Source organism: Hippocampus comes, unplaced genomic scaffold, assembly GCF_001891065.2.
Source record: "Hippocampus comes isolate QL1 unplaced genomic scaffold, H_comes_QL1_v1.1 scaffold201, whole genome shotgun sequence".
Taxonomy (NCBI): Eukaryota; Metazoa; Chordata; class Actinopteri; order Syngnathiformes; family Syngnathidae; genus Hippocampus; species Hippocampus comes.
Window position 1 is genome coordinate 230,087 of NW_017805558.1, and position 15,000 is coordinate 245,086.

Sequence of the window (15,000 nt, forward strand, 5' to 3'; positions counted from 1 at the left end):
TTAAATTACAGCGCATTCTCTGTTTTATCCAAATTGTTTGTTTTAAAACAAGTATTCCTTAGTTTAGTATCCGCACATTGTTTTAGTATACATTTTTTAAAACATATATTGTGGCAGTCATAAGGAGCACACACGATTGACTGTAAACACGTCTTTATTCCACGACTGCCGACAAGTGGATCTATTCTGAACAAGGACAGAATAGTGTCCGCCATAATATTTATTAAAAGAAAAATAAATAAAAGTCCGCGAGAGAGAAGCCCGACCCGAACCCGTTTTACTTCCGCATTCCTGTCGTTTTGGTCCGCAGCAGAAACTGCACGTGCGACCGCAAGTGGAGCTGCTCCGACGCTGCACCGGAGCTGTCACGCTCAGCGGTTTTGCACGTGTGACCGCTCCACAAAATTTGCTCCGGTGTAAAATATATCGCAACAAAATATTTCGGTGCAGCGTCGGACCAAATGTGCGCCGTGTGAACAGGGCTTATGAGAAGAGATGCAGGATAATTAAGAAGCGGGAAGAAGAGGCAGAGAAGGCCCCCCAAAACACCAAGCTCCAGTCATAGTTGTTACTACAGAGTAGAGATGATGTATGCAGATGACCATCACTGCATGCTCTGCTTGTTTGTTGAAAGGCTCTGTATGTGTTCAAGTAGCAGTTATTTGAATGTTTATAATTACCATAATATCCATGCTAATTTCTGGTAGCCAGGCAATGGCGTTTTGCATTTTGCGTCAGCATTAAAATAGCATACCCTTGTTAAATGAAATTACATAGTTTGGTAGAAAGTTTTGGTTAAATATACGCAGTTCAATTCTCTTTTGTTTTATGTGTCAGTTTTACAGTCAACCTAAATGGGGAGTTACAAAAAATAACAACTTGAAGTAAACACCCTTTGCCTTTTTTTCAGAGAATTGTGGAAGTGAGAGTGAGAACATGTGGACTAAGGAATACTTAAAATGTTTTTAAATTCTTTTAAATGTACCAATGAAATTTAAATGTGTTTAAAAGTGTGTGTGAGGGTTAAAACTTTCAGTAGTCTATGCCATTAAAATATATATATTTTTAAAGTTATATATGCAACACAATTAAAAAGGAGTCTGATCTGTTTTAAGATCGACAGCTATGCATTCATTGGATTGTACTGTATGTAATAGCCGCTGAAACGATAGTTTGTTACCCCACCAGCTAATAGTTAACTGAATCAAATCGTCAGGAAATTAGCATGAACAGTCAATGTAGAAGTAGATATCTGCATCTGGTCAGATTTAGGGTGAATCTCGGCGGCTCTCATGATTACTTTTGCGACAGCACATTAATAAGATTAGACAAGGGGTGCTCATTAAGTAGCGTGTGAGCTACCAGTAGCTTGCCATGGGAGTGTCGGTCACGCTCATTACTGCCAGCCCTCCCACTTTTATGCTTTTCAGATAGCTGCCTGTCGACGGCAGTAAATGAGTTAAAAAAAAAAAAAAAAAAAAAGTACAATTGTGAAATTTGTCACCTGATTGATTCACAGGGCAGCCAATTATTTGCCAGCTGCATACATCACTGCATATAGACGAACCCTGTCTCACAAAGAAATACACCCAGTTCATTTTCCCTTTAGGTCTTGGAAACGGCTTTGCGTTGGAGGGCGCATGTCGGCTATGACAACATAAACAAAGACTTTGCCGTTGCTGTGTTCTCATTGCATTGTGAAAAATATACTTAAATGTGAGGAACTGGAGGGGGATTTAGTGGGAAACAAGTCAACGATTTGTGAATTCTGCTTCACAATGACAGTCAGGGCCGACACCGAAAGACCGAAATTACGCCGAGGTATAACGTGCTACCAATTAGAGCAAAGTTTATTTCCAGATTGAATATTACTGGCGAATCCTTAGCTGCTACTAGGCCATTTGGAACAACTAGAATATCTTGAAAAAAGGGCATCCTGTATAGTTCCAATTCAAAATTATCTTGCAATCTTGATCACCTAGTGTGGGTGGGTCTGAAACCTGTCCCTGCAATAAACAAGGATTGACTGGACTGGATGTGTCCAGCAATTGACTGGCGACATGTTCAGGGTGTGCCCCTTGCTGGAAATCTTTTGGGAGAGACCGGGGATTGGCAACCCATGGCTCTTGAGCCGCATGCGGCTCTCTTGCGCTGCCCTAGTGGCTCCCAAGCTTTTTCAAAAAAAAAAAATGCTTGAAAATTGAAAAAGATGGGGGAGGGAAATATATTTTTTTGGTTTAAGATGGTTTCTGTAGCAGGGCAAACATGACATAAACATTCTTCATGTTTTCCAATTGGGTAAAAATGTGGAGAATAAATAATACATTTCAACATTTCTGTCAAGGAAGGGAACGGGTCGATCGTGTCATGTTCCTGTTCTTGGCTTCGCCAGGGTGGCAGGCGGAGACAACTTGCTGGTTGCACACGTGCTGCCAATCTTGTAATTAGGGACTCTGTATTTAAGGACCTACAAACTTGCCACTGGTTGTCAGAGAATTGTTTGCCTTACTGCTGCTCTTGCTCATGTGACCTTTTTTCTAGACTTCTCGCTCTCGCCGTGTTACTCTTGTTCTCGGGTTCCTTTGTTCGTAAGTATAGTTTTCATTTTCATCGTTTGTTCTTTGCTTACGTGAATTGGGTTCTTTGCATTTCGTTTTGTTTGTCTCAGGTTAATTTTCTTCCTTGCCTTTTGTGCAAGCGCTTTTGATTATCATTTTGTTTTTTGTTTTCCGGTTCCTTATTTGGCCAGTGCTTTGTTTCTACTTTGTCAATGCGTTTTTATATTAAACATTTTTGTTACAGAGTTTTTGTCTGGTGTCTGGTGTCTACTATTTTGGGGATCCAAAAAACATTATTCGATTCGATCGCGGGAGGTTGGTTGATCAAAAAGTAGAGCTTTGGTCAAAAAAGGTTGGGCACCCCTGCTCTACAGGATGTACTGCAGGGGGAAAAAAGAAAACATTTAATCATGAAGGATCATTGTGTATTTGTAGCCAATGTAGTCATTTTGACAGAAGGCTAATATATATAAACAGGCTGTTCGCAACACAACCTGCGAAAGTGTACGCTCAGTGGCAGGGTTCTAACAGCAGAGCAGACCCACCAAGACTGGAAACTGAAAGGTACTGGAAAGGCACAGCACTGCTGAAGCATCACCAGCATCCCTCCCAGTCCACACTGCAGGCTCTCCGAGCTGCCAGAAGTCAAGTCCAGGCTACAGCGAGGCGCTGTGCCAACAAGTACTGGATGGATCTCTGTGACGGCATCCAACGAGCCGCAGACACCGGCAACATCTATGACGGGATCAAGAAAGCCATAGGCCCTTCACACGGCAAGACAGCCCCCCTCAAATCGAAGACAGGCGAGACTATCACAGACAAGAGCGGGCAGATGGAGCGGTGGGTAGAGCACTACTCAGACCGCTACAGCAGAGAAACCACCATCTCCGATGCCACCCTAGAGTCTGTTGAGCGCCTGCCCGTCATGGAGGAACTAGACGAGTTACCAAGCCTTGAGGAACTCAGCAAAGCCATCGACAGCCTGCCCATTGGGAAAGCTCCTGGCCTTGACGGTATCCCAGCAGAGGTGATCAAGAGTGGCAAAGAACCTCTGCTGCACCACCTACACAACCTACTGTGCCAGTGCTGGGAAGATGGCGAGGTACCTCAAGACATGTGTGACTGTAATATCATCACCCTCTACAAGAACAAAGGTGACCGCAGTGAATGCAACAACTACAGAGGCATCTCCTTACTGAGCATTGTGGGGAAACTCTTCGCCCGAGTGGTCCTGAACAGACTCCAGAAGCTCACTGACAGGGTGTACCCCGAATCACAGTGTGGCTTCAGGTCGGAACGATCCACCATCGACATGATTTTCTCGCTCCACCAGCTCCAGGAGAAATGCAGAGAGCAGAACCAGTCATTGTATGTTGCCTTCATTGACCTGACCAAGGCCTTCGACCTTGTGAGCCGCGACGGCCTCTTCAAAGTCCTTGACAGGATTGGTTGCCCGGGGAGGCTGCTGAGCATCATTCGTTCCTTCCACTCCGGAATGAAGGGTGTCGTCCAGTTTGATGGCATAACATCTTCCTCTTTCGAAGTGAAAAGCGGTGTTAAGCAGGGATGTGTGCTTGCTCCGACCCTCTTCGGGATCTACTTCGCTGTCATGCTCAAGCACGCTTTCGGGAACTCCACTGAGGGCGTCTACCTCCATACTCGCTCTGACGGCGGCCTCTACAACATGGCGAGGCTGAGGGCCAAGACCAAGATCCGCAAAGTCCTGATCAGAGACATGCTGTTTGCGGACAATGCTGCTGTCACTGCCCACAAGGAAGAACATCTTCAGCATCTCATGGACCGTTTCTCGAGGGCGTGCAGCGACTTTAAGCTGACCATCAGTCTCAAGAAGACCAACATCTTGAGTCAGGACACGGAGAGCCAACCCACCATCTCCATTAACAACTACCAGCTGGATGTGGTCAAGGAGTTTACTTACCTTGGCTCCACGGTGACAGACTCACTTGACTTGGACCCTGAACTGAACAGAAGTATCGGCCGTGCCACCACAACTCTTGCCCGGCTCACCAAACGCGTGTGGGAGAACAACAATTTGACGACCAACACCAGGATGGCAGTCTACAGGGCCTGTGTTCTCAGCACCTACTGTATGGCAGCGAGTCCTGGACCCTGTATGCACGCCAAGAAAAGAGGCTCAACACCTTCCACATGCGAAACCTCAGGCGAATCCTTGGTATCAAGTGGTCCGATTATATCACCAACAAAGAAAGACGTCTTGGAACGTGCCAACATCCCCAGCATGTACACCCTCCTCCGTCAGCGTCGCCTTTGGTGGCTCGGCCACGTCCGCAGGATGGAGGATGGTAGGATCCCCAAAGATCTGCTCTATGGAGAACTCGCAGTTGGAAAGAGAACACAGGGCCGCCCACAGCTTCGTTTCAAAGACGTTCGCCTGAGGGACTTGAAGGCTGTTGAGATAGATGGGAAGGGATGGGAGTCACTGGCCCAGAACCGCCCAAACTGGAAACAAGAACTGGCACGTGGTCTGTGCCAAGGGGAGGAGAAGATGAGAGCATCAGCAGAAGACAAGAGAGCCAGGAGAAAGAACAGCCAGGACAAACAAGCGCCTCCCTCCAACTGTGTGTTCAGGTGCATCCACTGCAACAAGGACTGTCACTCCCGGATCGGCCTCTTTAGCCATACCAGACGGTGCTCCCAGTCAGGCACAAACAGATAATCACACTGTGATTGAAATGCCAATGAATACAAACACATATACACACACACACACAACACACACACACACTCAGGCTGTGTTGCCTGCATTATTGTTTGGGTCCAACATGGCTCTTTCAACATTTTGGGTTTGCGACCCCTGGGAAGGACTCTCGCTCGCTGAGAATAGGGATTCGATTTTTGGTTGATTTTCATGTTATAATTGTGAGACAAATAATGACGTGGTTTCCCATGAAGGGACACTTATTTACTTTTTTCCAAGTCATTTTCTGAGCTTCTCCTTCCTTGTGGCTCTCTGTAGCCTAAATCTGATAGAGTGCCATCAGGGTGTTTATAGCAGAAATGGTTCCTGGTAACAATGCGGTCACAAGAAAGCAAACATGTGCCTCCCTCAAGAGTGTTCTCCTGCAAGGGATGGGGGGGGTGCTCAGAAAGCCAATGATCCCAAACAGTAAGTCGTTTAGGCGAACCTACCAACTGAATCGCCAAGATAAAAGAAGCGGGTCGCGGTAGATAAAATAAATGGAGCCCAACATGGCCGTAAAAAAAAAAAAAAAAAAAAAAAAAAGGGAACATGGCCGAGAGAATCTCCACACTGCAGAGAAAAGGGGAACAAATGATTGGACTCGGCCTTCCAGAGCAATAAGAAGCTTGCCTTAATCCTTGCAGAAGACGATTGCAAGTGAGGACAGAAATATGAGGCGTAATGTGTTGTCAAGGTGACAGCTGAACTTTGTTGAAGTCATTTCAGCAGTAAGTGGGTATAAATGTCATATTAAGATTTGGCTTGCTTTGCATTATTTCCAGAAAGAGGATTAATATTTGTAGTTGTGGTCTGATTGGCCACTTTATTAAAGGAGGGCATTTATATAACATAGATTTCTAATTAGGGGTTAAAGGACAGAATACACTAATTTGTCATGAAACACTTTGAGAACAAGGTTACAATGGGTGTTAATGCCTTTCTCAAAATGTATCAGCCAGAGTGGCGAACTCGGAAGCGCATAGCGTGAGAGGCAAACAGCAGTCTACGCATTTATTCAGTGCAATTTTTTTGTCAGTCACTAAACACACATTTGGATTAAAATTATAAATTCATGATGCTCGATCAGATTAGAGTCCCAGTGAGCCAAAGGCAATAGCGAAACCATACCGCTAAAATAAATTTGCGCCTAATACTTTTTAATACAGTAGTTATGACAATATAGAGTATGTACTCCAACACAAGTGGAATAAATGACATAGTAACATTATAATATATAATATACTATTTAATATAAAACAAAAAACCCCAATATTATTGTCATGGAAGAAAAACATCCACGACACACTACCATATCTATTTAACTGAAAAGTCATTGTTCTTGTCTTCTTCCAAGTAAAAAATACCATTTAAATTAATAAATGAGTTTTTGCTCATTATTTTGCCTTATAGCGTCAGATAAAAATGCTAATTAAGCAACATGCTTTTACTTTGATAGTCGCTGATGTAAATCCACATTTCTCCAAATACATTTTTAAAAATCTAAAACATACATTAATTAATTAATTAATTAACATACATTAATTTAAATTTTGTTGTTGTTTTTTTTTTTTTTTTTTTGGGTTCAGTCACAGTACTCTCAAAATTTTAAATAGCTTATTTTTTATTGGAAAACAACAACACTCTAGGCCAGGGGTGCCCAACCAATAGTCAATTGCGATCAGACTGGTCCCAAGTCGATCACGAGGGGTTTAAAGGGGGGGGGGGGACCCTAAAACATTTGTGCGTCTGTGTGCATGTTATTAATATTATATATTTTTGTGTAAATGCCCACTGCACCCTTAGCATCCTGTCAGTCTCACTTTCACAAAAAGTATTTAAAAAATAAAATGATATAAAATAAAAAAAGCAGGTCACCTTCAACCTACGGTGGCCCGTGATTTGCGTCACCGTAAGGTTTTAGCGGCCAGCATTCTGCAATAGTAGCAGCTTTCGATCAGATCTGTTGCACTATATCTTTTATTGTTTTTATAATTGACATTCAGAGTTTGTTTCATATAGAATTCACCAGTACTGGGTAAGAATGGGAATCTGGAGGGTCGAGAGAAGCATTTTAAAATGGTACACATGAGCTACGATAGTTAACACGCTGCAAAATTACGTCCCATGCCTCCGCATCAGGTCTCAACGAGGGTAGGCAGAGATTTTCTTTTCACAAACTCTTGTGTCTACTTTATTTTTCTGTTTTGTTCATTTGAGGGGACGTTATGGCTGTTGCTCATTATGGCGTGCCTATGTAAGGGCGTGCGTATGCGCGATCGCGGGAGGTTGGTTGATCGAAAAGTAGATCTTCAGTCAAAACCGTTTGGGCACCCCTGCTCTAGGCACTTTAGGCAATGCACGACAAATATAATTTAATGAAAAGCATGTACAGTGCATTTTGGTTCAGAAACGGCTTTTTATGTGTATATCAGTGCTATTATTACTGACGTGTCATAAGAATAAACATAGACAATGTTTTAGTCAGAGATAGGCACAACTTTGCCAGTCCCTCCTCTGTTGTCTGTCCTCGACCTGGGCACCCTTCCGTCATCATCCCTACGCCTCCGTCCTTACATCTCACAAGCCCACCACCCTGTGCCCCCCCCCCCTCAAAGAAAAAGCCTCCTTACATGACGCTTTGGGAGAAGGGGCTAAAGGCACAGGTTTCATAAATTCATAAACATTATTTAAAGCTTATTAGCAAAATAATTTCCTACAGTTAAACTCCTCTACAACGAAACCTACATGGGCGAAAATACCCCCTTAGTGTGAAAAAATGTTCATGCATGAAAGCCATTCCCACTTTTCTGCTCCCCCTAAAACGAAAAGTCCCCCTATTCCGTTATACGAAATCTTTTTCTGTGCTCTTGCCTCGCAACGAGATTCACTACAATGAAAGCAAGCCTTCCACAAAAGTCTAATCCAAACTCAGCATGCCACAGCGACCTCTACTGCTTCGTTAGGAAACGGCAACATTAACCACCACACTGGTTGATACATGCGCAGTAGTACAGGAATTATTTGTTTCAGACGCAGCACGAACGTTGCATTGCTAAAATAGCAACAAAACGGACCTTTGCATACCAAGGAGTTAAAAGAAAAGCTTTAACGATTGAAGACAAGATAAAGGTAATAAAACTGAAAGATGGAGGAAGCAAAATACTAAAGACATTATGCAAGAAATTGATGTAAGTGAAAGTAAATGCTGATCGTAAATTTCGCAATTTCTTTTCCTTTTTTTCTTTCTACGCTGGATATGAAGTGTCAAATAAGTGTATGCTCATACTTATGCACTTTTGGAATAAAAATAAAAAGTACACATATGCGATTTTTTTGTGTGTTCGTGTTTACATCTGAGATAAAATTTGCGACAGCGAAAAGTCCCCTGTTGTGAAAAATGTCTTGCTGCAAACATGATTTCGTTGTACAGGAGTTTCACTGCATTACCTTGTAGGCACCCACTTCTGGATGAACAGTTTGACAAACCGCTTGCCACCATGCTTATGTGCACTCGTTCCCCACATAGCTATATGTCGTCAACAGTGAGCAGAGCTGAATTTCAACTAAAGATTTCATTCTGCTCCGAGTGCAAGTATTTGAATTCAATACACGCTTTTCCATGCCCACTCAAATCTCAATTCGAGTCATCACTATATTTAAGATCTACAGTAAAAAAGTGTAGAACAAGTGAGCAAACATTTTATTGTAAAACAGTGTGGACCAAATTACACACAAAACTATCAATTGTGAAGAGCATGAACAACTTAACATGCAAAAAAATACATTATTTTTACTATTATTATTATTATTATTTTTTTTTATGTTCGGCCCCCTGCTGCTTTTCCTCCTCAAACTGCCCCTTGTCGGTAGGGTAAACCAATCGGGACATTGAGGTGGACCAGGGCAGTTGTCTGGCCGGAGGATATCCCTGGCTGTTGAAAAAAAAAACCCTCACCACAGCAGCAGAGCTCGGGAGTGGGGTATTCTATTTAATAAATAAGTCCGCACGCATGTGCTGTGTTTCCCCGGCACCTTCCCGTACCGTATATGCGGTTGTGTCACCAGTGGCCGTTCCAGGGCACGCACGCACACACACACACACACACACACACACACACACACGCACACACACACACACACACACACACACACACACACACACACACACACACACACACACACGCACAAACACGCACACACACACAGACACGCAAACGCACGCACGCACGCACGCACACACACACACAAACATGCAAACGCACGCACACATATATGGTGTCACAGTAGCTTTAAATGAACATTTGGCCTCGTGTCGGCATTGAAAATGTATGTAGTACATCACATGCATGTGCATGAATAAGCAAATGCAGCCGAAAAAGTTAAAAAAAAAAAGAAAAAACATGCAGGGCACACACACACACACACACACACACACACACACACGCACACACACACACACACACATACACACACATACAGTATATGGTGTGGGACAGGACTGAGAGGGATACAACACAGTCGGCTTTCTTAAATGGCTGGATTGAATTGTTTACAACTATTTAAGTGTCAACCAAGATAGCATCTAACTGCTAACACAACCACTGTTGGTCACCAGATGGAGGACGACTGCACCTCTTCTTGTCCGCTTGAAGCAAAGTGAAGTTACTCCCTCCCGCATCCAAACACGCTGAACATACACAAGACAAGTGGCGCGTCATGATATTTCCCATTTAGTCTGAAGTAATGTATTGGCGGATAACACACACAAGACAGGCAGAGCGTGTTTCTGTCAGTCGTTAGTGAAATGGGCATCTGTAGGTACTTGACCTGTTTCGGGACGATTACAGGGATGGGCGAAAACCCGTTTGAGTCCTTGCTTAGTCCATTCTTTTTAAGAAACTTCTCGTCCTACGTCCCCATAATGGGTGTACGTTCGGGACTGACGAACGGACCGTTTCATGCCAGGGACGGGATACCCATCTCTGCTTTGAGTGGCTACCAAAACTGTTTTGATTTGGATATTCTTGAAAGTAATCAGATATCCTGAGAATGGCAGGCAACCAGTTCAGGGTGTACCCCGCCTACTGCCTGAAGTCAACTGTGATAGGCTCCATCAGTTTTTTTTTCTTTCAAAATTACAAACTTCTTCACATATTTTAGCTGTCGAATTGTATTTATTTATTTATTTTAACAAAAAAAGGCAATTGTGTGTTTCTAATAGGACGGCAAGAAAGAACACGTGGGAGGTTATAAATTGTCAGATTTGGTTTTCAGGAGGCCACCACAATATTGCTGATGCTGGAATATGCATTTTGTATTGTGACAAACATTACTGAACACTGCAACACCGATATCGTTAAGAGTGAATGGAAAATTACCTTGGTTACATGAGGTCCCCGCGTAGGCCGACTGGGAGCAATCACACGTGTAGCCGTTGCTTTTCTCGATGCAGCGTCCTCTGTTGTGGCATAGGCTGCTGGAGCCACTGCAGTACCCGGGGCACCCGGCACTCACCCTCGGCGTAATTTTGGCCCGTTCTTCCAGATCCAAGCTCCGCCCATTCACCATCAGGCTCCTCATGCAGCCCAAGAAGCCCCGCTGCAGCGAGGTCGTTCCGCCTGCAACAACAGAGAGTTCACCACATGTCATGATGAATTAACTGCTCAATTTACTTAATTTTATGGTTGCTGTGCATTCATAATTAACTGCAAGAGAATGGATCAATTTTTGAATGTATTTGAAATGCTACCTCATTATCTCTCTCATCTTGGACTTGCGCTCCTCACTTTGACAAATAAAAAATCTACAGTTTTGCCTAAGCTACAGTAAAAACACCCAACAGAATCTCATATGAGTAGCTAGTGTACGGATGCCCATCAAGTAGATCACGTATATCATCCAGTTACACAAGGTACACCAATATATTTTTGAGATACAAAGAACATTGTAAATACATAAGTATCTTGAATGCTGAAAAAGTGTGGGAAGCCCTAGAGCGGGGGTCGGCAACCTGTGGCTCCGGAGCCGCATGCGGCTCTTTAGTGCCACCCTAGTGGCTCCCTGGTGCTTTTTCAAAAATGTTTGAAAATGGAAAAAGATGGGAGAGGGAAATATATTTTAATATGGTTTCTGTAGGAGGACAAACATGACACAAACATTCTTAACGTTTTCCAATGCTGTAAAAATGTGTAGAATAAATATTACATTTCAACAGTCCTGTCAACGAAGATTTGTGTCACAGCCAGCGACACACGTTTCTATTAGCAGGGTGGGGTACCAGACAGGTGGCTGTTATTTAAAAAAAAAAATGGCGTTTCATGTACAATTCAACAAGGGTACTGGCAGAGAATGGGAATCTGGAGGGCAGAGAGGAGCATTTTTAAATGGTACACGTGAGCAACGATAGTTAACACGCTGCAAAAGTGCGTCCCGTGCCTCGATATGCGTGTGTAAGTGTGTGCGTATGTGCGCGTGCGGTAACAGGTCGATCTTGGGAGGCTGATTGATCGAAAAGTAGATCTTCGGTCAAAAAAGGTTGGGCACTCCTGCACTACAGGATGCACTGCAGGGAAAAAAAAAAAATCATGAAGGCTCATTGTGTATTTGTAGCCAATGACAACGACGGCTAATGCTATGTTAACTAACCGAGCATCCCCAAGAGACTTGAAGCTCATGATCGCAGCAAGTGAGTTGACAGCGTGGGCCCTATTTTCAGTGGACGTATAGCTCAAAGCAGATAGTCTGACTGTGCTCATGGGTAGAGTTTTCTTTCTTTTGGTAATTTCCTAGACTTTGCACGGGTAGAAATGGGCGTGAAGGGGTGTTTCCGTCAAAGTGGGATGGGATGTAGACGAATCCTGGCTAATCATAGTGAATCCCCTCATTTGCATTACAATCAGGGTGGTTGAAGTGCATGCAGTGCTTGACAGTGCAGAAAGACTCGCTGGGGTCCGTACATAATAGGCATGCGCAAAGTGTATTTATACAGGTAAACTGCATGATTTCCCCTTGAGGATGATGTAGTCAAATGCACGTGACGTGGGCGATTGGAGGCTGCTTTTGGACCCTCTGTGTGCCCCCCCACCCCACCTCCTAAATAGTGACATGCCTGATATGACCCAGCCTATCAAAACTGTGGATTTCATGCGCATTGAGGATAAAAAGGCCAATAAACGCCCGTGTCTAATATGAAGTGTGGGCAGTTTTTACATTTTATTTTTCATTAGTTGTTATGAAAGCGTCAAACTGTCAATACGGAGTACATATTTGTGGCTGGGCTATGTCATTCGAACGTACTGCAAAGTCGTTCATACATATTGATAAAGTCTTGAATGTCTTGGTAAAGTCATTCAAAAGTATTTGGTTAAGTAGTTCTTAAATATTGGCAAAATGTAGGCTAAATGCGAAAAACAAAGCATTTTTCCCCATAATTCCACAGGGTATAGAGTTGCAAGTTGCAAGTCATTACCCTGTGGCATTATGGGAAAAAATGTGTGACATTATAGGAAATAAATGCTATGTTCTTAGCATTTAGCCTATGTTTTACCAATAGGTTTGAACAACTTTACCAAATACGTTATCAGGAGATGATGTGTTAAAGACTCTTGTGATGCTTTTCGAAAAACAAACCACCGACAAATCAAGCAACTTTTCTTGGTGTTATTGAAGACTTTGTGACTCCTTGATTCTCCCTGTGAGTCTCACTAATGGACTGAGTACTTCATTACCAAGCTGCCAAATTGCACTTGTCAATTTAGTCTGTATGAAGGGCATGTAGCGGTCACATCAGTATGCACACAGCCCGCATGCACACAACAGAACACAACACAAAGATTCGGCTTACCAACCGGTCTGCTTAAGAAGGTGGGCTTACCGACAAAAAGCTGGCTGCTTAGCTTTAGGGGCAGCTGTCGGTCTGCAGGAGCAGACAGGAAGCGTGCAGGAAGCTGGTCGACTTGCAGGGAGGCCTCCTTGACATTGTGCTCTGCCTTGATGTAATGCCACTGACGGTCATTCAGCGGCATATGCGACTTGATGGACAGGACCACCGCACCGCTTCCGACATCAAAGGAAAATGACACCGTGGATGGAGCTGATTGGCCAAAAAGACACACAGGTAACAGGATGAACAAGACTCGGATGAGTATTCTCACCTCAACCCAAACAACGGCACAATCCCCACCGCTCAGGTTTGTCGACAAAGCTCCCCTGTAATCAACAGTAAATAACACCAGCACCTCGACTACAACAATCAATCTGCGGCTGCACTTGCTTTTGAATAGGAATGCACTGTGCACCCATCGTGCTGCCAGACAAGTACAAGCTTCACAGAGCCCCGGGTGCATTCTTTCATTATTTACATACATTTTCATAGCAGATTGCATTACCCTCAAAGGAGGTTTCTATTATTCTCACGTGTGCTGGCTTTGTGTGCCTTTATCGAGGTCAAATTCAAGCACTTTCAACCCCCCCAACCCCCCCAGAAAGTTGAATAATATTATATATTTTTGCTTTGCCCGTACTTGTGGTGTCATGATTAAAAAGTACATTTTTTTGTTTCAAATTTTTTTTTTTTAAATAGTTTTTTTTCTTAATCAGTGGTCCCCGCACATACTTGCAGTTCGTCCTCTGTGGATTCATTTGTAGAATTGTTACCAATCTTGAAGACTGTATTTTCTTTTTGGGGCCAAAGGGAAGTGGGGGAGCCAACACATGATGGAGGTTTATCATCATTTTTTTGAAGGTTTTTTTTTTTTTTTTTGCGTTTAAAATTGCATTTCAGTGGGTATCAATTATGTGCGTATTTTCGCAATTCCTTTTACCCGCGATTAGCGGGAGTCCACTGTATTCTAATACAAAGTAAAATATGTATATGCACACACAGAGAAATCTAAATCATCTAAAAATGGCAGCATTAAACTAAAAAACAAATTCCAACAGGAATAATAATGTCACAAAAATTGCCAATTTCATCTAATAATACAAATCACCCTTGTTTTCACATTTCACAAAGCAGCAATAAAAGGAAAGAATTTCAAGCCTGTGTGCCGAACCCCAAATATTGGAAATATTGTTTCATTTGCAAGAAGCGCGAATAGCCGAAACAATATTCATGCAGCACAGATAAACTTTGATATAGTTTGCTTTAGTATAACACAACGACAAGAATCATATGGTGCTCTTGTGCATTTCTGCGCTTGTTACGGCGCATGACTGTTGACTCACAGCTGAGTTCCACTCTGACAAAGTCTTTGAGGCCCAGGCTCTCCACAAAAACTCCTGAGGGAGCGCTCGTTTTGAAGTAGAAGGAGATGTCTGATGCAAGCTCGGCCGGTGAGGTGGGAAAATAGAGGTATGATGATTCTTGGTAGAAGGTGGCTGCATTCCACATGGACCCTGAAGGAGAAACCGACACAAACAAATGTATGCAGTACATGTAAGCACTGTGAAGGACAAGGACCTGAGAAGTATTAAGGATTACTCAGGCTACAGTTAAATGAAAGAAGGTACAATACACTAGTCCCAATGTTACAGGAATGAAGTTGTAATATTGAGGGAATCAAGTTTTGTTGAGAAAAAAATAATTCTATTTCTTTAGAAGTCTCAGTATTTTGATGCAAAAATGAGTATTATTATAATGAAGTTGTATTTCTTCAAGGGAAAAAAATCTGAATCTTAACAATAGTCATTTTTTTTTCAGAAAATATTACAAGGGTACAA

At 43.0% G+C, this 15,000-nt stretch overlaps 1 protein-coding gene across 1 annotated transcript in view; it reads right to left on the reverse strand.

Moving 5' to 3' along the window:
* LOC109521805 (contactin associated protein family member 5) overlaps positions 1-15,000 on the reverse strand; it is a 212,063-nt gene that overhangs the window by 33,116 nt on the left and 163,947 nt on the right. The window contains exons 16-18 of the mRNA XM_019879860.1: positions 14,506-14,676; positions 13,154-13,372; positions 10,659-10,898 (exon numbers count right to left, since the gene is read on the reverse strand). Coding sequence (XP_019735419.1) covers positions 10,659-10,898; positions 13,154-13,372; positions 14,506-14,676 — 630 coding nt within the window. The remainder of the gene's footprint in view (positions 1-10,658; positions 10,899-13,153; positions 13,373-14,505; positions 14,677-15,000) is intronic.